Consider the following 27,794-nt stretch of genomic DNA (forward strand, 5'->3'; position numbering starts at 1 on the left):
GAAAGACAGTCAAGAGGTACTACGCCCCAGACTTTCCACAGCTCAGCGGTGGGGTGGTTGGCACCGACTCCAAGCAAGAATGTTTCCGGTCCGAATCTCGGCTGGAGCGTTTTCTGCAGAGTTTTGCATGTTCTCCCGCGGCTCGGTTTTTCTCCCAGGCTTCCTCCCACAGTCCAAAAACACGCGTGTTAGACTAGCTGGTGATTATAAACCGATTGTGTGTGAGCGTGCATAGTTGTTTGTCTCTGTGTTAGACTCGTGATGAACTTGGAACCACCCCCCCCCCCTTTTTTTTTTCTTTTTCACAGCTGAGATAGACACCAGTCTGGTTGACAACAAGTTCACTGCTAAATCTAATTTCTGCGTAAAAGTGACAGAACATCAGCTGATGAAAATAAATCTGTCAGTTCCTTGTTGGGACAAAACAAACAATAAGAAATTATCTTGAAGTAACTGAAGCTATTACTGCATAGTCTAGTATCTAGTCCCACCTAGTATCAGTTTCACATGTACATTCAGATATACAATCTGCTGCCAGTGTCTACAGTTTTGGCTCAGACAGCAGTAACTGCAATATTTGCCCTCTATTGTCAAAGAAGGTTTAATGGACCTGTTGCTGCAATTCCACAATTTCAACATTCCAGCCAGTGATGCTCCTGTGCTAGACTTCATTACATTACAAAGGTTTCAGCCACAATGAGACAGCACCTCTCTCGTAGTGCATGTAAAATGTTAACACAATGAGGAAACCTTACCAGAATTTCAGTGCATCTTTGGTGCCGCGAGTGGAGCTGTGCTGCACATAATGGAAGAGACAGAGGAAATTCTCCAGACTCTGAAGGCTGACCTGATAAGAGACACACACAAATAGGAAACAAGAGTAGCTGTGAGTATTAATTCTACGAAAATGAAGAGGAACTGAAATGAATGTGCACAGCAAAAACACTTTTTTTAAACAACGGTCCAGTCAACAAACAGATGATGTGTTATTATGTATCGACTTTTGCTCCAGTATTGATTTTTTTCAGGAGCAGTGCAGTGCTGCAAGCCTGGTTACTTAATCTCCCAATACAATAAAAATAACTCTGTGGAAAAAATAAAAGGACAGCAATGGAGAATCCTGCAGTCCGAGGAAACAAAGACCACAGTGGAATGAAAACAGTCTTGCCAGAATGCAAAAGAGTCTGATCTCAGAGCAGGAATATCTTACCACAGCTGACAAAGCGACAGGGACTTTCTTAACAGTGAGATGAGCCACCTGGCCTCACATAACTAGTTCCAGCGTAGTGTGTTAATACCTTCCTGACGGACTTGGGAGCCTCTAAGCCGGCGTGCTGCTGTCCCTCATACCACACAGGAGCTACCTTTACGCTTCTGCTAATCTGACACCACTGAAAGGATCCATTCAGGCAACACTGATCCCTGACTGATGCGGCTGCCCTGAGTGTCTGGGTCACGACGGCAAAGAACAGACACCACATCGCACCAGGCGCATAACAAAGGAAGGCCCTGACACAATACAGAAAGTGGACTGTGAAAATGAATAAGCAGCTGCAACAAGAGCTAAAGATTATCAGAATAATAGCCCAAAGTTCAGGAAAATGTCTGCAATGCTTCTGTCTGATTGGAATATAGAAGTTCTTTCTGCACATGTCCGAACAATATAGTGATAAGGTGACATGCTAAGATGCACTCTTTCATTTTAGCAGTCTCTCAACAAGTTGTTGGACTGGCGATGAGTTAATTAATTACAAGCCATGTTCTTACAAAAGAAGTACACTAAATGTTTAACAAAGCCACTGTGGATTTCAATGGACCTGATTCCTCACAGAATTCCACGCAGCTCCCCGTTTTGTGCAGTACGTTTTGCAATTAGCACGCTCTCACGGTCTTCTCCTCTGGGGCCATTTGCACCTCCGCTAATGCACACAGCTTCATGAATTCACTGGGAGGTTTTGCTTCCGTCTCTGAAGGCGACGCGCTCTCGTCGGTTGTTACTGTGGCCTTTGACCCACAGGTTTGTGTTCTTTGGAGGAAGTAGGACAGTGTGAATGATATTAGTCTTATGTAAGACATCCACTTCTTTGGAAGAACATAATACTGCTCCCTCTTGATAGTCTAATTTTCAAAGAACTGAATCTTATCAATAAAGCTGGGGAAACAAACATCTTCTTCTTCTTTTTCCATTACATTTCCCACAGATTAGCAGGCAGGCCCACTATGTGCATGTCAAAAGCGTAATATTCTGATTAAATGTATTAAGACACATGCTCTATTGAGTGGGCGCTAAGTCATTAACACATAAGACTGCCTTTAAAAAGTACCCCAAACCCTAACACAGCACACTTTAAAGGGTGAAATGTTCTACCTGCTCTGAGAGACATATACCTGTGCATTTTGCATTTGATCTTGATTGTGTGATCTACATTAAAATAAATTATCTTGCACAGCAAAACACCCGCAGAGCTCTCTATCTGAATGCTTCAAGACAAACGGAAGGAAAAGTGTGAATGTTTCTTTGTGCCCTGAAGGAAATCCTTCTCTCAAAAAGGAATGAAAAGCTAAACCAAGACTAAATCTCATCTGTGAAGCATGATGGAGGGAGCGTCATAAGTTAAGTTAAAATAACAAGGAATTCATAATTGTATCGAGTTTTATATTAACATGCAGCAACCTAAAGATTAGGTCATTAAACAAACTGGACACAGAATTAATGTGCGTTTTGAAATGTCAAGTCAGAGTCTTGACTTTACTCCTATAGAGATGTTGTTGACTGGGCTGAGGAGGGAGTGTTTGATTAAGATGTTCTCACTAAATGAATTAACTTAAACCATTTAGAATCATTCAGAAATTCTTCTCATGGCTGGGGAAGTTTTGTGAGCAGCAGGAAATGTTTGATGGAGGTTTCTGCTACTGACGGAGGTTGAACCTAGTCCCAAACAGTGTGTGCTTACAGTGTACCCTGTGGAGATTTTGGTTATTAGTACTTATTGAGGATTGTGTCTAAGAAGCGAGTCCCAGTGCATTCGAATCATGCAAGCCACAATTTACACACTCGGCCACTGCCCTGTGCTAGATTGAGCACTGTGCAAAGACTGAATGTTATATGGCGAAGGAAATTTGATCAACGGTAATCTGAAGTACGCACGCACACAATGAATAGTGTGAGAAAGCCTGGACGTAAACACAATGTTTCCTTTTCAACGAGAAAACGAGAAATACCTTTAATTCTCTATTGCTTTGAGGAAAGGTTACAGCTTTGCTTAAAACATCAACAGACCACAACATATTGATCTTTTTACATCGAGGTCAGCATTGGTACATATCCTTGTCGTTTTGTACAAAACAGAATATCGTCATGGCGACACAACAGCAAATCATATCGCTGCATGGACACAGATCTCTATGCAACTTAAAAAGTATGGCAATTTGCTTCACAAGCAGCACAAAACATCAGTAAAGCAAAAATAATGGTAAAAAGACACCTCTTTAGAGCATAAAAACAGCGTCAGCCATTAACAGCTTACAGACCGATTTTCTTTGCGGCCTGCTGATTCGTTACAGCTCAGCTTTTGCTACAAAAACTGCACTGTTGAGACGACTTCCGTCCTGTGTCGCAAGTGCCAAAAGAAACTTTCTGGTTTCCAAGTCACTTAATCTCTTACCTCATGATTGACATTAAAAGAGATTTATCTAGCGTCTTACAATCTTTAGTCAAATTGGACACCAAATGAATGAAGATGAAGGTGCAGAGTTGACCACACTCACCGGGGTCAGGGAGGGGCACAGAGGGGGTGACACTTCAACAGCTGAGACAAGAACCCAACCCAAGCAGTGATGGGATTGGTGGGCGGGTAGGAGGCTGCAGGGTCACAGCACATCAGGGAGCTGGACAACGCCATACGCAGGAGACGGGAAAGGGGAGAAAAAGAAGGGAATGGATCATGAGAGAGACAGGAGAGGAGGGGGGGGGGGACATGAAAGCTGACAAGAACACAAAGGTGGAAGAAATAAATGCAGCAACAGATGAGAGCAGAGATAAACAGCAGAGTGTGACTGGCATGAGATCAAAGCTGCAGGGTTGCCAGTACTGTTTTTAGTTCAATAAATAAGCCATGAAGCAAAGCTGGAGCTGCACACTCAGTCAATTACTCCTAAAATGAGTATCTGAAATGGCGTGGTCTGTCCTTGTGTTATCTTTGTGCCCGTGTCGTGGTCGTATTCCTCACATGGGAGAGGAAAACTGAACGGTTTGAGATAACACTCATTTCCCAGCAACGAGGGCTTGTTTTTTTTTTTTTCCAACGAGGTTCTAATCCAATATTACAATGCACTTGGCACCATCCAGCCAGCATGAGTTGATAACGGAGAGACTGCCAATACTGATAAATACAGCTTAGCAGGGAAGTCAGCAGTTCACAAAGCAGTGACCATACTTCACAGGAGGGAAGTTTGGACTTTTCCTGCTGTGGTTGTTATCTACTTCGCTCATTTATCACATGGGCATACATAAGTCATCTGGGTGGGTTAACACATGCAGCCACAGATTTCCATGGCTGCTCTTGTAAATGGACGGCACAGTTTTCTCTAGCAAATGTTAATTACAGAATTCCATCCACTTTTTTTATTTCATTTTGGAGAGTCCAACCTTTCCTTTCATTATCCCGGATAAACCGTTTGGTTAAGAATAAACAGACACAAATGTGTATGTAGATGATAAGACACAGAGCGTAGATTTGTCCCAGAATTAGGGGGAAAAAAATACGACTCGCTTGCTTTGCTTTGCATGAGAGGGATGTATTTTTGCAAACCGTAACCCTGTTCCCGTAACTGATTGACCACAGTGGCCGTGCCCTGTCTTCGCCCAGCGTGGCAATCATGGGAGACCTGGTCATGGGAGTCTCATAGCTGAGTCACCCATGCTGGTACAGACTCTCCTTTCAAGATCTCTGTGGATAATTGGTTAGACTACAACTTGGCAGAGGCAGGAAAAAAAAAAACGCAGCGATCTCATCCTCCTGAAAGGGAGCGTGGGGCCATGGTTATGCAATGTTTTTCCAGTTTCAGATCCCTACTGATCTAATTTAATGTTTGGGTGATGAGCATCATGAGGAGGCCCTAACGCTCTACATTTCCTCACAAACTATGAGTCACAGAGCAAAGTGGCTTCAAACACCACAATAAATAGTACCTCCCCACCCCCCCGAAAAAGCCAACCCAAAAAGCGTGTTTCTGTTTGTGCCAGTGTCATCTTAAGCAGTGACGTTTGCCAGAGCATAGCCGCTAAGCAGAAAATAGAAATGTGTTACTCTCTGCTTCCTTGTTTTCATTACAGGGAGATGATGTGCAAGCTGTTTTCTCGTTTAAGATTACAACCAAAACATCATCTTCTGCCCCCCCGTCTCCTCCAGAGGTCTGATAGTGTGCTTTTCTAAAGGAGACGTCTGACTTAATAAGCCGTTGCTGGATGGAAAAAGGCTGAGGCAGAGGTCTGACTCAACCGAGAACAAGAGAGATGAATTATTCATTCAGTCAGCCAATCGTGTGGAACGGCATTGGACAACGGAGCAAGTAAGAGTTCGGCTGAAACTACGAGCGGAACAAGAAATGCGGAATGTGAAAGAAGCCCTGTGGTTTACAAAGCAAGTTCAACTTTGAGAAGCAATATCGTGGCACGGTGAAAACCACGAAAGTCAAAAATAAAATGATTAATTGTACTTTGTAAAGAGTAGTGAGATTATCTCAAGACATCAGGATGTGAGCATGACTGCACATTTCTTTATGTTTGGCACGTAGTGCTTAAATGTCAATAAAAGCACAGAAAGCCTCGTCATGATGAATCCACTAAAGAATGTGGAAGCAAATCACTTTGGAAATCATGTAAAAACAGATTCACATTGACGCAATTCTGCCACATTATTCATTCGCACGGATAAATAAACAAGGGTTAAACTATAACACCGTCAGACAACAACCTTCTAATTACAGCAGGTCATGGATCGGTCGGTGTAATCCAGCCTCGACGTTAAGAGAGATAAATTATGAATACATTTTCCAGTTTTACGTGACCGCTATAGGACAGATAAATTCAGGACCACTTGAAGTCGCAAGAAGTTACTTTTTTTATGTGCAAAGATTTAGAATGTGAGCCCACACAATATCAACGACTGTTTGGATAACTAAGCTTTATTGTGCAGTATTGCATATAACAACTGATCTAAAAGTTCCAGTGAGTAACATTTTTGGCAGTTCATTGGTAGAATAATAACTGTGCAGTTTTGATCCAGAATGATGGGGTGGGGGGGATAAGTATTGGGTTTTACTTACCCTAAAACCAGCCTTTTCTATCCACTTAGCTGTAAAAACCAAGTTATATCACCACGATGATACATGACACCAAATAGGGTTGCCTTTCATGTTTTTGTGACCGCAGTTGTTTCGGTATGGTTGGGGGTGGTTTGTAATTAGTCAGTTTGTACAGTGACACAGTGGACCTCTGAAGAGAGTTAAACTGCACTGCATAATATCTTGGTTAATAGATCCTTAGAACTGCACGATGTGCACACAGAGAAATATAGCATGGGCGCACGTTTGATATGAAGGTGAAGCTACACGACCATCTTCACTGGCTGCTTAGAATTCTCTACATTTTGCAGGACAAGTTTAATCATATTTAGACAAAGAATCAGCACTTCATAGCAGCAAAATGTAAAGAAGAGAGCAGAGCGTGGAGAACATAGGCAAAAAGTGTGGGTGGAATGTGTGTCCAAGGTTTGTCGGATGTAGAAAATCACAACATTCAGTCGTCTTCACACACAAGAGCCCGCCGGCAGAAATGAAGCCACGCCGTGCAGACAAATGAACATTTACATTACAACTCATCGCAACTGTTAACTTTAACCAAAAAACGAGAAGCCACAGAACGATACTTACAAGGTAAGGCCAATCACAGCAGAGGAAAAGACTTGTCATCTATTATCATGCAAACAGTAAAACTGAGCAGAGCTGAAAAGCAGTCCAAGTCTGTAACCGTCTTAGGTTTGATGAAAAGAAAATGTGACTCACGCAGAGGCCGAGTGAGATCGATTAACTGGGGCACAGAGGTACCAAAAGACAGGAAAAAAAAAGTGCTTCAAACACGCCACTCTGGTGTTTTGAAACATCCTGTTATCTCATAATGAAACTGAGCAATCTACAGGCAACAGAGCCTGCTCTCTTTCTTGGCTCGTGCCCAAACAACCATTCTACTAAATTGACTCTGCTCATTAGGATACAGACAGAAGGAACAGAATGGAAACAGTCCCCCACAAATACTTTGCCCGTGGTAAATATCCTGCAGTAGCAGAACATACTAAATCTACAGCTTGGGGCCCCTTAGAGGAAGAAATTCTACAGGCTGGAAAGAGGATTTTCACCTCAGTAATCCATTCGTACTGTAGCAGTAACAGGAACACATTTATTGTGTATGGAATGACAGAGTGGCATAAAAAAAAATCCATCTGTTCATTTAGTTTTTTTTTTGTGTGTGTTTTCCCTCCAGAAAGGTGGGAAAATGAAAAAGAAAAATGGAAAGAAATAAGAAAAACCAAGCCAAATGTATCCATTTCTATATGTATATTTGCTTTCTTTTTTTTAGTCTTTTACAGATTTATTAGCAGTGCCATTTTCCGTGGCACTCTCATCATTCTATACATTTACTTAAAGTAAATGCTAAATATCAATACAAAAAAGTGATGGTTGTTAGAGGGACTCCATACATTAGTTGTGGTTGTCGAGTACGAACGGAACAAGGCAGCATCTCGATGACACTCGAGCGTACATGTTCTTTTGACATGAGCAGGATGAAGTCACAGCACTGTTTTTTGACACCTTTTTTCAATGTTTTCTCATCAACTGCTGCAGGAGGTGTCTGTTGGTCCCCCGCCACTTTCAAAGTGAAGTGTGATCAAATAGCTGCACATAGTACAGCAGAGCCGAGTGGTCAAACAATTCCCACGATCACTTTGTTTTATCTGCTTGTTGTCTGCCACGAACAGAATATATCATTTTGAAAAAGATGGCACAAACAGGCTGCGTGCCCTTGTGAAGAACATCATTTGCAAGCAGTGCAACAGTAGCCATGTGAGTGCTACAAGCTGTCACTGCATCCCCCATCAGGCTCAGTCAAGAGGGGAAAGCTACCATATCAGCAAACTGGAGAGGACCAGCTGTGCTCACTGAACTGTCTTTGTGTGTTTCACGCACACAAATACAAACATGAAACTTTGATTGCTGTCAGGCTGACAGGTGGTAGAGGAAACAGAGCCGTCCCCGAGGGAGCCGTCGCAGCAAATGTGACAGAAAAAGTTATTGTTAATACAAAGCAAAAGCCTGCTGAGTGTGGTCAAAGCATGATTGCTATGGCAACTCCGAAAAAGCCTAATGCAGACAATGCATCTTTTTGCATTATACAACCTGTGATGCAAGCCAGTTTTAAAGTAAAAAAGACCAACAAAAAAAAAAGTGGCACATGGATATGTATTTATCCCCCTGCAATTCTCTCAGGATATGTCTCAATGAACTTGGCACATAGAGCCAGTGGGATTTTAGTCCATTCTTCAAAGCAAAACCATTCCCGCTCCTTTAAACCGGATGGGTTCTGCTGGTATACAGCCGTCTTTCAGACATGCCACAGATTCTCAGTTCGATTGAGGTCTGGACTTTGACCGGGCCATTCCGACAGATTTAAAGATTTCCTCTTAAACGACCGGAGTGTTGCTCTAGCAGTGTGCTTAGGACCACGCGTTTGGTGATTCAGGTCAGTTTATAAACCAAAGCATGATGCTGTCGCTACCATGCTTCACTGTGAGGATGGTGTTCTTGTGGGGATGGTGTTCTTCCCAGCTGATGGACAGATACACCAGTCTTCTTTCTGCAGCTTTCCAGCTCCTTCAAGGTTACCTTTGGTCTCTTTCTTGTTTCTATGATTAATGCTCTCCTTGCCTGGTTTGTGAACTTTGGTGGATGAAGACAGGTTTGTCGCAATACTGTCTCCATATTGTGATGGTGGATTGTGGGGTCACACACTCATGGAGGCAGATGTCATACACTGGAGCAGTGGGCAGCCATTCACAGCGCCCGGGGAGCATGGCGTTACGGTGCCTTTCTCAAGGGCACCTCGGCCGTGGCAAGGAGGTGGAATGCCTCCTCTCCAGCTGTCAGTTCACCAATCTTTGAGTGGCGAGAGTGGGAATCGAACCGGTTATTGGACAACCCCAAGTTAACCACTGAGTCACAGCCGTCCCTTAATGATGCTCCATGGCATTATAAAAGGTTAACACGTATACTTATATCTTTTAAAACCCAACCCTGATTTCCACGGTATGTCTCCACAACATTGTCTCTGACCAGTTAGGAGAGCTCTTTGGTGTTCATGGTGTTGATGGCTTGGGTTACTATCTTTATAAGTCAGTGTAACTAACAAAGCAACTGTTTCATCCCACACCATCACAGGCATTACATCTACAGAGGAAGCACATCTGTATTTACAAAAAGCTTTCGCAGCACTGACTAGCTTTAAAAATAAAAGTAGGTCTGCCTTTAGAGGACAAAACATACACGGTGTAATAAAAGTGATGGTACAACCGAATGCCTAAATCAGCTCGTCCAAGTGTGTATTTCTGTGTGTGTGCGTGCATGTGACAAAGCACTCATAAGCCTTGCAGTCTGATCCTAATCTAAATCTCGTGATCTGGCTGCTGTTGGCTCTCTGACACAAGGAGGGGGATGAAAAGAGTAGCAGAGATCCGACAGCGATTAAAAAAAAACCTCTGCTGCACAATCCTCTCATACGCTGACGTAAGAAATGAGCAATCTGTGCCTGACTCACTGTGGAGCCTGCTCGTGTTCATGCTGCAAACAGGTTAGAGTTTCTTCCTCCAAAAAAGTCGCACATGGGGGGGCTGCCATGATTCTAAAGAGGGTTTAAAGCCTCAGGAATACTGACTCTAAAACAGCTATGACCAAAACAGCAGGTTTGGAGAATTCCCTTCAACAATGTTTTCCATTGTTGGCTAACACAACTTCAGGCTTGAAACCTCATAACAGAACAGGGAACTATGTACGGAACATTTAATTATTCAATTATTTCTATTCACAAATAGAAAGATTAAAATACTCAGTTTGTGTCCATCAGAGTAAACGAGATATGGTAGAAATCGTATGTATTCATCAGTATTCAAGTCTTAACAGATGTGTTTTGATGCGCCTGAAGGCATTTTCAGGACCGTTGCTTTGTAGTTCTGGATAATTATGCATCACTTGCACCCTGATAAAGACCTCAAAGCTGACTCTGCATCACAGCAGCTCCTGCCCTGATCCCACCAGCAGCACCTTACCTGTAGATCCGCTCCTTGCAGCCTGCAGTCCATGTACTTTTCCCACGCAAATGACAGATCAGGCTGGTGTGGGCAGGCCATGTCGTCCACACCTCCAAGTAGTTCACCAATTTGGGCAGTTAGGCAGTAAGGAATTACAAAGATCTCTTCCTGGTTTCCTCTCTAATGCCCCAAGTGGCTGTAAGTGCCCCGGAGAGCCGGAACGAAGCCCCAAATGCTCCCCCGAGTCTTTCATTGCAGGTTCATGATTCACCGTGCCGCTTTGCCGCTTTTAAATTTGAGCTTCTGCAGGGAAAAAAACACAAGGTGTCAAGGGTTAGCAAAACAGAATCATCTGATAAAGGCACTTTCGCTTTTGAAATCGCACTCAGGTATGCAGAGGGGTCAAAGTGAGGCGCTGTAACCGGACTTGAATCGGAAACTTCGGTCAGATGAACCTGACACACTCACAACCAAAACAAAACGGAGCCTTAACAACATAGTCAGCTAGCTAACTGGGTATATAGCAGAGCCTGCGTTAAGCTAACAGGCAATTTGTAGAAACTCATTTCCGGGAGGGTAATGGCCTTTCAAAATAAACCATATTTACATTGAAGCCTATACTCATTGTCACTCATTGTTTTTGTCATTTAATGACTATTTTACCCTTAGATATATTAATAATGAGCTGAAGAGGACCCCAACTCTAAACAATCCATACTTCTCATCAGACCAGGTTAATCTCTAAAAATCATCATATATTGCCCCCTTCTTAAACCATCAAACCGTTATTTATGTGATTTAAGTGATATAAACTTACGGTTTATCTTACGGTAAATGCACAATACAGCCGTATACGTCATTGATTCTAATCAACATAATTCATTTGAGCATCTAGTTTTCTTCCAGCTGCTGACTGAATTATTAACCGCTGCACTTGATGCTTTACTTTGAAGGTTCTGCTATTCCGCTGCGTTTAATATTATGGTTAGCTTAACCGCGAGGCTATTTGCCAACAGACGATAACTTCACACCAGAATATTTGGATAAATAACATTTTAGCCTCAACGCATAACACCTAAAGGCATCTGCAGCCCTTTTAAGTAGCGAGGTACATATTTAACAATTTAGCTCTTTCGCAAATAGTCATAACGTAAAAGCAGCTCTGCTAGTTGTTGCACCGCAGCGTCCTGTGTTTGGAACCTGTCAAAACTGTAACAAAGAGAAACGAACACAACCTTAATGATGTTTGGTAAAATAGTCACATTGTGTGGGAGTAACTACCTATTTCTTCTATTCACAATATCCAAACCGCAAGAATAAGTCTTTAAACATACCTTGGTTTCCAGTAAATTATAAGCCAGCTACATTCTAGCCTTCTTACAGCGTTGATGAGTTTGAGTGTTTTCCCCCTCAGCGCTGACTGTCAGACACTGTCCCACAATGCTGCTTTCCCCCTTTCGTTGCTTGCAAAAAGGTTCCTTGAAACGACGACTGAGGGTCCGAAACTATTTTGTAATAATAATACCAAGCACATTCATCAGTGTTGTATTTACTCTGCGCATTAAAAATAAAAAGCTAAAATGTGTTGCATTTCTGAGGACTCTAACTCCGCTAAAATAAATAAATAAAATAATTCATCTCGCAGGCCAGAACCCACTGAACGCAGAGGAAGCACAGTCTAATTTGATATATTGAAATAAATGTCTTCAACAAAGAAAATGATAAACTTTCCCCCCCAAAAAACTTATTTTATCCGTTTTATCTGCGTAAGCCATCGAAGAGTATCCCTTGCAGTCAAATCTGAGGGCTAACAAATTTTAGGATTTTCTTAAAACCCGTTCAGCCCATGACGTACTTACACTCCTGCCTTGCTTCCCATTGGAGAACGCATGAAACATTTCCCAATCAATCAAAGCATTGGCATTTCGTTCAGGGGATGGATGTGCGTTTGGAGAAGCTCAGGGAATAGTTACGGTACCAATACCTCGAGTGTGACTGCTTGCTGCTGGCAAGGGTTCAATGTGTCAGTCTGAAATTAAGAACCATCCTGACAAAACTGAATCAGACAATTTGATAAACTAATAATTCGAGTTCTATCTACAGTTCTAAGTTTATTGCTTTTGTAAGTCAAATGATGTCAATATTACATAATACAAAGTGCTGCATCTGAAATATATGCTTACTTTGCATCGCACATCGAAATTTTTTCCTGAAACTTCCTGAAATTGGCTTTCAACAGTTACTGCATAGATTAATTTATTGCTACAAGACGCAATAATTAAGTGGTCTTAATTTGTATCAAGCAATGATAATTGGAAATCTAATTTCACTCAAAATTAATCAGAATTAAATAGCATCATGTGGAAATTAAATATAACTGCAAACATATAATACATATAACAAAAAAAATAAAAAAAACAACAAAAAAAAAATATATATATATTTAACATCCCCTTTAACTAAAGGGGACTTTGAATCTTGGTGTGATTGCTTCTTTTCATAAAATTAACTGTAATCTAATAAAACTGGTGTAAAACAGCACAACACTGACTACTGCACACAAAAACACTTTCAAGTGACTGAAAACACACCAAATACGACTATTGCTTTACAAATACAGTGTCACAATGCATGCTGGGACGGCTCTGCCCAGATACTTCCCCCAACGCAAGAATGTAAATTAGAGCTGACATAACAAATTAGTTAATGAGTCAACTGACGAAAAGGTGAAGCAACTAGCCAACATTTTTATACAGTTTTTGGAGAAAAATAACAATTTTCCAAGTTCTTTCAAAGACAAGCTACTGCTCCTATTTGTTTTGTGGTAAATGGTGTTTACTTGGTGTCAGTTGAGGTTTTACAGGACATAAAGAATACATTAATGCACCGTGCATCTTCCCTAAGAGGGCACTTATTCAACATCTTGATCTAATCTGCATTTGACTGTCATTGATATGGACTGATTAAGCATCAAAGTTCCCCTGTGCTCTGACATGTAAAGGCCCTTCTCTTGTCCTACAGACTACCAATACCCAGACTGAAAGAGACACAAAACAAAGACAAATGATTTACATACAATTTATTTAAATCAATGGTATAACTTATGCCGTAGAAAAGTCAGGATATTTTGTAGCTTTATTAAAAATGTATATATCAAATCTGACATCTACTTGTGCACAGTGGCCCTGAGCAGTAACCTCTTCATGGTTTATTTCAGTTTATGTCATCAAATTATATTCGAGAAACTCAACAGCATCTGCAGTTTATGCAAGTTAACACATGATGGTGCTGTTGCAATACTGCATAAAAAAGACAAACACAAGAGCCCGGCATGGTAGAAAAAAGTTTATTCCTTTCCTGCCCAGCATATAAAGTCATCCCACCAGCCCGTACAGATGTTTTCACCCCATTACTCAATGACAGCTCTGTGAGATAAGCTAAATCCAAACATCCCACAGTGTTACACAACTGCCATGCATTGCTGTGTTTAATTTCACATTAAATTATGTATCCCTTGAGCTTTATTCTCAGTTTATGTGCATTGGAAAAGAGTCAACATGGCAGTGTTTATATTTACAGATCCCAGTGCTGGGTGTGATTGTGTAAATGTGAAATATTTTTGTGTTTTTTTCAAAGAAAATGTAGATAAGCATAACACTGACCATTAAAAGGCACAGATAAGTTCATCTCTGGTTTCAGTGGCATTTCCAGCAGTTAGAATTTAGTAATGCTGAGTGGACCCTTTTTTTGTTGTGGTCAAACATCTGAACAGTGTTGACTCTCGAGAGCACGGCTGCCTCTTTTCAGTACCCGGCGTCTATCTCCACGCAGCCCACAGCGTTGTTGGGACACTTGCAGGAGCGGCCCGTCGGCGTTGCTAAACAGAGGTGAGTGCAGCCTCCGTTGCTCACAGAACAGTAGTTTTGCCCTAATGGTGAGAAAAGATACTCTTAACAACGTGGAACAAGAGAGGGCACTTGAAATAATAAGCCACCATAGCGTGGGGCAACAGGAAACAGCCTCTTTAAATATCCTAAACACATCTAAAGGAAACACATAGCAGTTCCAGATGTTAGAGGCCCTCTCCCTCGACTCCACATTCCCTGTTTTTTTTGTTTTTTTTCTGCATGCAGCTTTATCTAGAAGGGAAGATGAAGTCTGGTGCTTTACTCTAGCATAAGTCATCCCTTCAGGTAATAACAAATATGAGCTGCAAAATTCCACATGTTACTTTGAGGTCAAGGACTGAACCTGTGAATTTTCTTGTTTGCGGTGTGGTCATCGCATTCCTCGAGATGCCGAGGTCACCCTTCTCTTGCCAACTGCTTTTTGTAACATTTTGAGGAATTCTGTAAAAACTCCCGAGGTGGTTTTCATTGGGAATTAGTTACACCATTACAACTGGAATACTACCTGAGGGACATTGGGAGTAGACTGAGGCGATCCCATATATCTTGGTCCGTTTCAGTGGCTGAAACTCGTCTGTCTCCCTGCCAGCCGACACGTCCACTTTAACCACGGCGTCCCTGTTGTAAACACAGTCAGCACATGAATTTTGCAATTTGGGACTATCTCAGTTTAAAAGACTCCTCCTGGTGGTTTTGTATAAAGTCTGTTAAGCACGAGTAAGAGTTAAGGGTCAGTTTCAGAGGCATTGCTGACATAGTCTGTTGTAAATTGTGTGCCTCCCCCCACCAACACCTCTCAACCTTCTCTTGTAAGGTCCTGGTGAGATCACAGGGGCAGGTCACTCACAGATGCCCGAAATGAGAAATTGCAAGCAGCTGTCACTTTTTAAGGATCCCTTCTCACTCCACATCCACACACACACACTCACACCAAGACACCCCAACCCCCGCTTCTTTCAGATATAAAGACAGCTCCACAGTTTCAGTGTGGGAGCGTCCCAGCCTGCGAGATCACGAAAGACTCTTGCTTGTGGGGGAGATTTCTGATCCTTGACCTACCCTCTCCTTCCTCTACCATGACGATCTACACAGTGAAAAGCTGCATTATGTTCTTGATGTTACAACACAATTAGACTTCATTTATAAATATTATTCAAATTACAAAAATGCAAATGCTACATCTTGGTACATGAGAGCTACACCTTTACCACAAATACTGTGTGTATTCTCAAATAAACATGTAAATTGAGTTGATTCCACTGGAATGAGGGAGCACTTTATTCCTTAAACACAGCAGAAAACATTGCCTTGCTTTACAAAGTAAAATTTTACAAATGTTTCAAACCTTTTCCAGTCAGTGTAGTAGATTATCTGCCCGAATGATATAATTCCAAATGGGTACTGAATCCCTTCCAAGACCGTAGTGCGGTCACCCCGACCAGGATGCATGCATTCCATTTTATGTGTGCCTGCAGGCGAGAGATTATACGCAGTGCTCAACACACAGCAGACATCACTTCAGAGTTTAGTCATCTGTCTGAAATCTGCATCTGTCTGAAATCTACCTGCATCTGCCCAACATAGCAGAGAACTCTGAGAGTCGAAAGTCAAGCCATTTGGTAGGCCAAGGTCATCCTTAACCAGCACCCGTCTGTTGGATCCATCCATGTAGGAGGTTTCAATCTTGGGGGCATCGCGGTTCCAGTCAGCCCAGTATAAATTACTGTAAGGAAAGACAAGAGTGACTCCATAAATAAATCATTTGAACAGATAGTATCATATCTTTATATCTTACCCACAGATTAAAGAAAGTAAAGAACAACAACAAAAAAAACAACAGGTAAATGACAATAGAACCAAGATAAAGGTTTAATTCTTTAGTTTTTATCCTTCATGCCAAGCAAACTGACCTCTGGCTGTAGCCTTTAATATTAATCACAGAATAAGAGGGGTTGGCTGTCTAATTTGAACTACAACATAAGTCAATCAAAATCAATACATGAATAAATAAATAGATCAATGCAAAAATATCAATTTAAATTAAGTTAAAATTATCGAACCTTAGTACAAAGACAACATAAGAAATGGTCAAACTGAATACCCGTTTCAAATTTGAGCAATAAATTTCTCAAGGGTTGTGACAACGGCATGTTAACGTGCGTTTTATCATCATTACTATTCTTTTAACTCTAAGTGTTGCTGAACCATTGCAGCGAATTCAAAATGTTTCTTTTGTGGATTTTTTCCCCGTGTGTTGTTACAATATCAAGGCTTTTTTTTCTGTATGTTTACGTCATAATACATAAAATGTCTCCAACATTTAACAGGTCTAAGCAACAGAAACAGGAATTGGTTAACTATGAAGCCAGCTGTTGTAAGATGTGCAGATGTGGCATTATTTTGCTGAATGAAGGAAAGCCTTTCTTGTAAAAGATGTTGTCTGCATGGCAGTGTATTTTGCTCCAAAACCTTGTATATATATCCCTCATACTGAATGGGACCTTTACAGATGTGCATGTTATTGATGCCATGTGGGCAAATGGTCCCTCTCACGGTCATGGATGCTTTGAACTGCGTACTTTTAATCAGCTGGATTATCCCTCGCCTTAGTGGTATGAGGCACTAGTGATTTTCAGGTCTTAACCCTTAAAACCTGAGGATAGGTTTTTATTGTAGTGGATCCGAAATGAGCTTGGGGCCAGAGAAGGCATCTGTGTTTCTGGATCTCATTTTGATGTCTAGGTTTGTGAGTATTTATCTAACTCGTAGAGTTTTAACGATGACCTGTTTTCACTGAAAATGGTTTTGAAGATGATTCAGCTCCTGCAGTTTTTTCTACCACAAACTGGTGCCTGTTTTTAATGTGGTGTCACCAAAGGACCCGGAAATCTATGTATTATGTAATATGTATTTCTTTTATTTTCAATTTCTTTAACTTTAGCATTTTACTGGCGTCAAATGTGTTTTTGTCTTTGATGAGTCTTGACTTTTTCAGTTAGATAAGGGGTTGAGATCATTTGTATGTCATTTCCATTCTATTTTTTACTTAGATTTTACACAGTGTCCCCCCTTTTTATTTGGAGATTGTATTTTAACTTTAAAAAAGTTTAAAAAAAAAAAAAGTAAAGCATTACACACCCATTGGCAGGGTCAGCGATGATGGCTCGTGGGTTCACTAGATCGGAGTCTATGATGATACGCCTCTGAGACCCATCCAGAGACGCCACCTCAATGCGATCTTTCACAGAGTCCGTCCAGAACATAGTTCGCCCCAAGTGGTCAATGGCAATACCCTCTGGGCTGTCCAAATCTGTTGGGATATAGTTCAGTTTTACTTATTATCATTAAAACCAATCTCCTGATTTATGTTAGAAAATGAAAGAGAACCTGAAGAGTGAGCGTAAAACTACCTGATCTAATAACTGTGATGGTCTCTCCCCCTTCAATGCTGGCTTTGCTGATTGAAGGCGATGTGATTTCCGTCCAATAAACCATTTTCTCCACACAGTCATAGGCCACTCCAATGATCACCTTCTCCTATAGAAGGGCCGGGAAACAACAATCTTTTTTCAGTGAGCTTCCTGATGTCAAAACTTTGAGCAGATGTGTTCTTTTGACGTCTAGACATGAATGCAAACAAACTGAACTGAATACCCAGTCACGGGCTGCTAAACCAGACTTCAGGCCAGCTGGTTTGGAAATCAGCATAACACAAAATGCAGGCTGCATTTCGAAAGAGGTTGGACTCGTGTTAGTCATTAGTGTGAATGTCACAGTGTGACTGCAATAAAGCACAAGCCTTGAATGCACTAAGCAGACGGGAAGATCAAGCAATAGCGCCAGCAGGAGGACAGATTAGAGCTGCAGCTTGAGCCGATGTTAGTAGAAATAACTTTGTTAGTGCATTTGTTTGATTTATATCTCTTGTGTAACTGTTATGGAAAACAGGCATGACTGGAAATTATGCCTGAAATGTCTTTAAAAAAAAAAAAAACTTACAGGGAGATAGAAAATAGCCTTGGCCTCATCTTTTTTCATGTTGAAACCATCCAGAGGGACATGCTCTATCCTGCCACTCTGGGCAAACAGCAGGTGTGTCGTTTGGGGTCTGACAGGTGGAGGCACACCACCATGGTCATGGCCTAATTGAGAGAAAAATCAATGGTCAAACTGTGGAGGGAGCCAACCAAAAAAAACAAGTGAAAACCTTTTAAGCGGCGTTTGTGATTGGGTAGTTTCGCTTTAGCTATGGTCTCTCTTTTACTGTGGTCTAATGTTGCTGAGGGGCAAACACGTCCCATTTACTCACACACTGGCCTGCTGCCAGGTCCAGACCGAGTCCCGTCGATCTCCTGTCCATATCGGTCCACACACCAGCAGTTTCCTGTGCTGTCGTGGCACTGCACGGGCTCATATTCCCCATTCTCATCACACGTGGGGATGTATTGGCCGACAGGAGGGCGGGGTCCCCGAGGTCCAAACTCCGTCACACCCAAAAGATTGTCTCTGTGGACCTCACATCGCGTTTTTGTCCTTCCTGGAGAGAAAAATGAAAAACAGGAATGAATAAAGACTCAATGTCACACATTTGCTCTAAAGCTCACTTTGTTTTTTATGTTAAATTCAGCTATATAAAAACAAAACAAACAAATAAACAAAATAATCCCACATCCGTCATAAGTCAAGACAAATTCCTTTAGGTATCCAGACGAAAAGGAAAAACAGGTTCCAGATGGCACTAATATCCTCTGGTGAGGAATTCATTACCAAACACTCCTCTTTTCCAACTGGATGGGGAAAAAAAAACTGCTCAGATTGAGGATCTGTTTCCTATTCAATACTATAAAAGAAAGCAATCAAACTGTCTGAATGACAGATGCCCAAAATAAACTTACAGCAGCAGGGGCATCATACTCAGCAACCGTAATGACTATAAAAACAAGCCAGCTGACAACAGTGCACTCTTATTGGACACTGAAAGCATTCGAGCCTTACCTGAAGAGCAGTAGAAGCCGTCACCGCTGTAGCCCTGCCTACACTGGCAGGTAAATGATCCCGGGGTGTTAATGCACAAAGCGTACTCATGACACCTGCCTGGCTGGCACTCATCTATGTCTTCAGGCAAAGTTTGAGAGCGTGATTGAAGGCAAAGCAGAATCGTTAAAAAAAGGCACAAAACACAAGCATTTTGTATAACTTTTAATGTACATTTTTCTACCTAAAAACAGGACACTTTGAATTAAAACACAACTGAGGACCAGACTCAATAAATAAATGTAAAAGAAATGCCTATCTGCTTTTAATGTTTCACTGTTCAATCACTGATTACGTAACCAGACTCACCTCCCACAGTCCTGAGCAGATGGCTTAACAATTACAGAAATTAAAGTCCTGCTCATGAGTCTGAAATGTCACGTCATTGGTTTTACTACCACATAATTAGATTTTTGGACATATAATGATAAAGTAGTTGTTTGAATAAGTCTCCATTTATTCATCTGTTTTATTTCAGTCATCTAATCAGTTAATCAAACAGTGCTAAAGGAAACAAGGCCTTACCACAAGAAATGGAAGCATTAAAACCTGAATAATAAAACCTGACTTGAGTTTAATCATGCTCATGCATCATGTGTCTGTAAGTTTTAATGCAGCGCTGCAGGAAGAACCAAAGTTTATGGACGATCAGTTTTTATTTTCAGCCTCTTTTGACCCATTAAGGCCATTTGAAACATATAAAGGTACCCCCCTTTCAGACTTGATAACAGCAAGACTGATAATTTACAATAAAAGCTAAAAGGTTCAGCCTCTCATACCGTTTTTAGTTAATAATTATAGTTTTGTCCAGAAGGTAAGAAACAAAGGTTTTAGAGGACAGTTTTTCAGAGAAACCGTACTGCTGGTATCAAGTTGAAACTCACTTTTGTAGTTTACTTCAATTCGATATTTAGTTAATTCCACATTTTAAATAATACTAATATTGTCATTTCATTCTGTTACTAATTCATATTTTACACACTGTCCTAGATGTTTAGGAAATGGCTTTGTTGGGATTCGTCTTTTTTGTTCATTCATTTTCTTAAAGCTTTGTATGACAGCCTGTATTAAAAATCTGGAACAAAGACCTGAAAGTATCTACTGTATCTCTTGTCTGTTTGGAGTACCTTGGCAGTTTCGGCCATCTCCCGTGAACCCTGGCAGGCAGGAGCAGATGTAGGATGAGCCTCCTGTGTAGCTGCACTGAGCGCGCTCAGGAATGTCACAGGTGTGGGTGCCTTGCTCACAGTGGTCCACAGGTCCATCGACCTCTATGGAGAAGAAGAAAAGCTGGTAAATAATATCACCTTCTTCAGCTTTTTGAGCAAATGAAATGCAGTGTGATGACTGGTTTATTCAGATGGATCCTTGCAAATTGTTTTAAGTCTGTTCCAGTCTTCATGTTAAGATAAAGTCAGAAACTATTATGATATAATGTTCACATTTAACATAAAGTCAAGGCAGTAGTATTAAAAGCCTAAAAACATGTTTCGTTAAATTTTGAGGTATCCCTTGAATAATCTTGGGTTACAGCTGAAAACAGGATAGTTTGAAAGGATAACTAAGGTTGGAAAAGCTTTAATATTCTTTCTACTCCACAATCTCCATAGTCCGTACGTAGTACTTATTCAGTATACATGCGATTATCTCACTCACCTAGGGCTTAATATTTTATTGCACAGTTTAGAACTTTATGTCTAAACCTGTACATCCCAACCACCAGGTGAGATTTGCCTAAAATGTTCTTTTACCTGTAAGCACACAAGAAGCACTCACCAATGCAGGTTCTCCCATCACTACCGAACTGGTACCCATCTTCACATTCACAACGGAAGGTCCCAGGCTGGTTGTTGCAGATAGCATTAGGTCCACAGACCTGAGGATTCTCTCTGCACTCATCAATGTCTGACAAAGAGAATAAGCTGTTATCACATACGAATAACTCCCCCATTAAGTCCTAGTTTGACCTCTTGTCTGGATTTGTCAAATCAGAGTACTTGATTATCAGACGTTGGCAGATCAGAGGCAGAAGCTTGATTAGATTTCCTAATTGGTTTCAGATAGCATCTGTCTGAAATACTTCCTTCCTTTCCTTACTGTGTGCGCTTCCTGTTTGGGTTCTTGTGAAAAACACTGTTGGTAGTAAAGACTGAGGGCTGGGAATAAGGGCGACACTGGATATGTAAACCTGGTCTCAGAGCGTGGGACCCAATTAGCAAGTTGTGCTGTTCCCTAGGAAGGAAGACTTAAAAGCCTGAGTTAATTAAATAATAGGTCTGAAACAGCTATGGAAACTGTTTGATTTACTTGAAAGTGGAAAATACACTTATGAAGGGTGCCAGTTGCTGCAATAGTATCTTTACTGCCTAAAGCAATGTAAAAAAAAAAAAAAAGGTATCATAGTGGATGTCATTCTTACCATAGCATGTACGGCCATCGCCATTAAAACCAGCAATACACTGGCAAGTGAACTGGGTTCCCTGGCCAGGTCGGCAAACGGCACTGGTGTCACAGCCGTGTCTTCCAGTGAAACATGGGTTATCCTCTGGCTGCCCTCCTAAGAAAGGAAGGTTTTAAAAAAACTTGATTACAACACTATTATCCTGTTAGGAGGAAGCACTGTAAAAATAACTCAAACTTTTGTTCAGACCCGTCTTGGTCAAACAAGATGTTTCAATGCAGGAAGGAAATTAGCTCAGACCAAAACAGGAGGACAAAATAATGTCCTTGATCTCACCGCTGATGTCCCCGATCTTGTTGCTCATGGCGAACCGCATAAGTTCATTATTAGCGTCATACATGGCAAAAACCTGGTCCACGTTGAGCATCTGGCTGGGTTTCACATCTCTTAGAGACTCGCCATACTGGCAGCTCTGGAATGTGATGGTCTGACGCCACTGATATATTCTAGTTTCAGTGGATCCGTCAGGCATGTTCACTATGTAGTTCCGAGTAGAAGATGAGGTGATCACTGAAAGGTAAAATAGACAAATAAGCAATGAAAAAAAAACTGACCTCCTGGGGGCTTCCTCGGAAGAGGAAAATAAATATAACTTCTGAGTTGAAGCTGTGTCTTACAGTTACTGTTGTACTGGTAGACCTCAGAGTAAGGGTCGATCTGCATAGTGGAGCCACTAGGTACCTCAGGGACCTGGCCATCTAGGGTGGTGCGTACCACTAGGTGGTCAAGCTCATCAGTGCCTTTGAACTCCTGCCTGATTGTCAGCTTCTCATTCCCTGGCAGAAAGGTCACTTCGGCCTGTCGTGTAAACTCACCCCCTTCAGAGGACAAAGAAGAGGAAGTTAACTCTTAGACCTTAGACCTGGATGAACTCTGGCTACCTGCCTTCTGTCGCAGCTGTGAGGATGTGTGAGGAGCTGAGCTGGACAGTGAATAAAGCTGCAGTCGTATGGTTAAGTTATTCTGTCATTTATCTGCACATTTGAAGCCTGTGAAAACCAAAGGAGAAGCTGCTGAGTGTCACTTTGTTGTAACTTTTTTTCCCCCCTTACCAATGATACTGAAGCCATTCTTGAAGCCAGGCTGCTCCAGAGCAAACGCCCACCCAATCACCCCACCAATGGCTGACAGGGGGGCCAGAGAGGGCCCGACGGTCTTGGGAATGTCACTAATGGCAACATAAGATCGGCCATCATTTACCACCACATATGAGTGGAGATCATTGCCGGTGAACTCCACTGGGGAGGGGGAGTTTCCCACAAACACTCTTCCATACACTTTCCCATTCATCCTTTGAGGTTTTCCTGCAAAAACAAACCAAAACAATCAAAGTTAGTCTCCAGGAGAAGCAAATAAATCCTATGGCTCAACCCCCATTTGTCCCAATAGCTCTAATGAATGTAATAAGCATGTTGTGAACAATACACAAGAACTGGGTGAGTGCAACTGCTACACAAAAATATTTTTACAGCACTTGCACATTTGTCTCCTGCTACGAATGCTTGACTTACTGAATCCATTCTGCAAAGTAACTGCTACACAGTTATTAAATGAAAGCATACTTCCAAACTAATTTCACTTTGTTGGGTTGTGGTACAATTTTGTATAATAAGTTGAACTGAACCATATTATGTCTTTAAACAGGTGAGGCAACGATAGTTAAACGATATTTTTCTTATAGATGAGTGCAACAATGCAATACAAGTTTCGCCCACAGTAGAGTTCTTCAGCAAACAGCAGTAACAGAGATAGTTGCATACCCTCTGCCACACACTGTATTCCACTGCCATAAAAGCCAGGTCTGCAGTGACAGCAGTATCCATTCGGGTAGTCCCTGCAGTCAGCAAACTGGGAGCATTTATTTCTGTTGCTGGCACACGTCCCAAGGTTGTATGAGAACACTGAAAACACAGGAACAGCATTATCATGGAAAAGCTAATTGTTTGAATGACTGTCATCGTCAAGTGATGAATGTTAAATTGTGCATCAAATTATTAGTTTGTATCACTGACAAAACACTTTCTTTGTTACGTAAAAATACTGACTTTTAAAACATTTTTCTTATACTGGGTTTAATGCTGTGTGGCTGGAATGATTACAAATGCTACAGACATTTGCTTCCACCCATACATGGGTGAAAACAGCTGAAGATACCACACATCCAATACCATGTGTTTCACCAAGACATGGCTGCAGGATCATATTTGGGACTGGAATGTCCCTCTACATGACTTTCAAACTATATGAGCAGACAGAGACCTGCAGAAAGGGCAGCAAGCGTAAAGGAGGATGTTACTGAGAAGGAGGCTCTCTGCACCCTGGATTTTTCAGCTGTAGGTTTCACCTGTGTTACTTATCGGTGCTGCTTGGAATATCATCAATTCAGTAATTGCTAAGCAAAAAAAAAAAACATCCCAGTTGAATCTTTATGATTGTTCCTTTCAGCCTGTGCTGTTGATCCCAACATCACCCCATTTCATGTTTAATCTAAATGAGACTTGGATAGAAATATAAAAATACATAAATGCAAGCATCAAATATACTATATACAAAATTGCATTTGAGTCTTTTTGTCATAGACTCACCATCTACATTTATGTCTGTGTCATCCACCACCACCACTTCTGGGTTATCTGGCTGATTTGGCTGGTACTGAATCGGTAGGGTTTCAATCTGTTCTACAACTGGCTCATATGGAGAGTATTTTACTTGTCCATTAGTATACACATTCTGCTTTTCTTCCACAACTTGTGATGCGGCCTCAGTGGGCAGCTCAGTGACCTCGCCAGGAGCCACGTTGGTGAAATAAGGGGAAGTTCCGATCTCGTACACCCATACACCTCGGCGGCCAGAGTTGGTCTCCCTATGAGGAGAGAAAGTTTCTGATTTGAAAACACGTTTACAGTCACATTTCTTAAAATGTTCATCAGTAAGCTGCATGTCCTCACAAAATGGTGATTTTGGCTAACAGCCACTTACTCTGCTAAAGCCCTCACAGATGCCTCTTCATCAGTGGTGGTGCGGTGGTAATGTCCCTGACTGTAAAACAGGAATCCTCTAACCAAACCTTTGCTGAAGCCAGCATGCATGACCACACTACTGTCTCCCACAGGTGTGGAAGAAAACTGAATCCCATCCCTTGCATAGAAGACAATAGCATATGATGCAGTCTCCAAAGATGCAATCACCAGCTGGAAGGTGTTTCTCTGAGTAACAAAACATTAGACAGGATATAAATGATTAGCTCCACCACAAATGACTTGAATAAACATGTGATGCTCACCTTCTTGTCAACACCATCCCCTCTGCTTTGAGATTCATGGGTGGCGACGTCAACCCAGGTGATCACCACAGCATGGGTAGGATCAACCTCATCGTCCTCTGGGAAGGCCCTATTGATGTGCTCGGCTGCCCGACGCAGGACACTTGGACTGGAGTCTTGACGGAAGAAAACTTTCCCCACACCATCGCTTGTGTCCAGATCTCCTTGCAGGGCTGCAATCATGCCAAATTTTGGGGGCATTTTGCCAAGATACGTCGACTCGCTCGTCGGCTCCGTTGTGGCAACAAAACCATTGGTGCTGATCTGAAATGAAAAGCGAGTTAGTCATTTTCAGGACAATAAATGAAATGATTGTAAGAGCATCTAACCTTCTTCTTGACACAGCTCAAACTGTTTCACAGCAGAGGCAAACCCAGTTCAGCCTGACCCACTTTGATCGCTATTCCAAACTCATTAGAGTAATGATCTAAGTCAGCTGCTATGTCTTTCCACAGTGCTAATGAACAATCAAGATCACTTCAAACACAGCCTTTACACAGGTTATGTGCTTTATTATGGTCAAATGCAAGGCTCTTAAAGAAAAACAAAATCTGGAGCTAGTGGCAAAATCATACACATACTCCTTCACTTCCTGACCAAATGAAAACAACAGAGCTCTTTCTGGCCCGGGCCGGACCGTTTCCTGTCCTTGCCCTTGACAAGTAGTCCCAGGGAGCCTGAAGATTGTAGACTAATCTGCATTACAGAAACTTCCTGCCAAAACTGCAAGAGCTCGGAAAATGATTAGCGATTCTGATCTCACGAATGTGGACAGAGAGATCCTCACAATCAGCGTTTAATGTATGCAAAAGCTGGGTAAAACCTGAATCATACTCACACAGAGATGATTAAACTTTCCGAAGTGATTGGTAAAAATATTTTTTTTCAGTAATCATGTCTGGACTAAAAACCCTGAAAAACACCCACAGGACACAGATAGTTCAGGGCAGACTGTCTCGTAAATCAAAACCAAAAGTCTTTGAGCAAGCATAACAGCAGTGGTGAAATAAGTATGAGGTGGGTGATGCAGGAGCTCCTCAGCCGAGACTGATTGTTTAAACAAGGAATTCAATAATTCATCTCAGCCACAGTCTGACGAGTTAACCACAGCTTGTTTGCCTCTGCACAACCTCCCCCAAAATATCTGCTCTTTGAATAACATTTACTTCTGTGTTAAGTGTCAAATAAAAGCCATTGCTTAAGGAAATCGTTGCATTCTCGTGCAGTTATCAGTTAAGACTGGACTCATTTAAAATTTATTTGCAAAAATAGAAATAACCTCTCTCTTCACTGTGTCTATTATCCAAAACACCCCGAGCGTTTAGTCAGAGAGGGTAAAACTTTGGCAAATGTTCAATTTCTGTCTCTCAGTGTAATCACGCTCTGTTAGCACATCATTCACACGCAGTACAATTAAAAAAAGAGATGTAGCACTTCTTTTGGAACAAGGGTTGTTTGTCCGACAAAATGGTCCACGTCCATTTACAGGCAACAAAGGGTAAAGTTAAAAACCGTGGCAAATACTAAAAAAAGGAAGTCCTGGAAAACGATGTGCGCTCTCTAAAAACATGTTTTAGAGACCACTTTTATGTAACATGAACTCATTAGATATTTTCTGGGTGGGTTACAAAATAGGGAGCGTTTTTTTCTCAGTATGAACAGTAAACTGGTCAACTTAAGGGACGTCGTAAGTATGCGTGAATGTATGCATTCCGCAACATACAACAGTCTGTATGATAAGTAAATCAATATTTAGAAATGCTCCAAATCGACACAGAAAATGACACACGGCCCAGCAACATTTTGTAACATCCAGGAATTGTTTAAGGATGTAACTTCTGTCCCCTTTCCATTTTATTTGCTATGCGCAATTGCGCAAAACAGATGGACAGTCCGCAGCGCCGATTAAATCCCGCGCGTTAGTATTATTTGTGGGGAAGCACGTCAAAGCTGTTGGTTAACTTACAAAAATGCTGTTGAAAGAGCCATCATAAAACAGTACTGGCTTGTTGAGATTAAGTTGGTGCGTCTGGTCATTCCCTGGCTCCAGTAACTGATCTCTTGCGCTCTGTCCGAAGGGGAAAAACTCGTCTCTTGTTACACTCCGCACCAAAGCCACAAATCCGAGAAAACTCGCACATACGAGCCATCCTTGTTTCTGCCAATCCATTGTTCGCCTTTCGGAGGCAGCTGAGCGGTCAGTCCTGTGTTATAAGAGCGAGTAAAAGAGGTTGTAGAATGATCCGTGTGGGCGGAGCGCAGCTCCAAAATGAGGAGAACCCTATACTTTTCTGTCCGTGATAATTCTTGAACAAGTTCTTGAACAAGCAAGAGTTAAAAGGGTTTTCACATGCTTTTTGTTCAAATTCTTGAAACTAGTTGTTACAGTGTTGTCATTACAGTAGAAAGTAGCCATTTGTGTTTGGATGATAAGGCACTGTAATACGGGGCCCACTGTGTATGAAGCATCCAGAGAAATAACCCTATACAGCTCCAAATTTGGAGCTTTGGAGACAGGCCAATTGACCATCAGAGCATGGACCAGTTACCGGCAATTGAGCCCAGTTTAACTGAAATGTTATGTAAAGGACAGCATCACAAAGCACAGTAGCACAATCGTTGGAGGCTATCAGACTTGACTCCAGCTGGGATAATGAGGGGCATACTGATATTATGGTTCAACTTGGAGACACTCTGTCCCACTAACGGAT

At 41.6% G+C, this 27,794-nt stretch overlaps 2 protein-coding genes across 2 annotated transcripts in view; both read right to left on the reverse strand.

Moving 5' to 3' along the window:
- lyst (lysosomal trafficking regulator) overlaps nucleotides 1-10,870 on the reverse strand; it is a 50,654-nt gene extending 39,784 nt beyond the window's left edge. Inside the window, exons 1-2 of the mRNA XM_072391299.1 lie at nucleotides 10,377-10,870; nucleotides 756-847 (exon numbers count right to left, since the gene is read on the reverse strand). Coding sequence (XP_072247400.1) covers nucleotides 756-847; nucleotides 10,377-10,457 — 173 coding nt within the window. The 5' untranslated portion in view covers nucleotides 10,458-10,870. The remainder of the gene's footprint in view (nucleotides 1-755; nucleotides 848-10,376) is intronic.
- Nucleotides 10,871-13,690: 2,820 nt separating this feature from the next.
- On the reverse strand, nucleotides 13,691-27,322 carry nid1a (nidogen 1a). The gene is made up of 20 exons (XM_072391279.1): nucleotides 27,050-27,322; nucleotides 25,045-25,347; nucleotides 24,741-24,967; nucleotides 24,347-24,624; nucleotides 23,522-23,662; nucleotides 22,814-23,065; nucleotides 22,379-22,579; nucleotides 22,038-22,271; nucleotides 21,720-21,857; nucleotides 21,077-21,205; nucleotides 20,428-20,571; nucleotides 19,262-19,381; nucleotides 18,576-18,803; nucleotides 18,266-18,408; nucleotides 17,677-17,803; nucleotides 17,405-17,576; nucleotides 15,832-15,989; nucleotides 15,612-15,735; nucleotides 14,772-14,884; nucleotides 13,691-14,286 (listed from the first exon to the last, which is right to left on the reverse strand). Exons 1-20 carry the CDS (start codon nucleotides 27,251-27,253, stop codon nucleotides 14,162-14,164), a joined length of 3,561 nt encoding a protein of 1,186 aa, XP_072247380.1. The 5' UTR covers nucleotides 27,254-27,322; the 3' UTR covers nucleotides 13,691-14,161.
- Nucleotides 27,323-27,794: the final 472 nt, after the last annotated feature.

Source organism: Leuresthes tenuis, unplaced genomic scaffold (assembly GCF_036924035.1).
Source record: "Leuresthes tenuis unplaced genomic scaffold, fLeuTen1.0.hap1 SCAF_8, whole genome shotgun sequence".
In the NCBI taxonomy this organism is placed as follows: domain Eukaryota; kingdom Metazoa; phylum Chordata; class Actinopteri; order Atheriniformes; family Atherinopsidae; genus Leuresthes; species Leuresthes tenuis.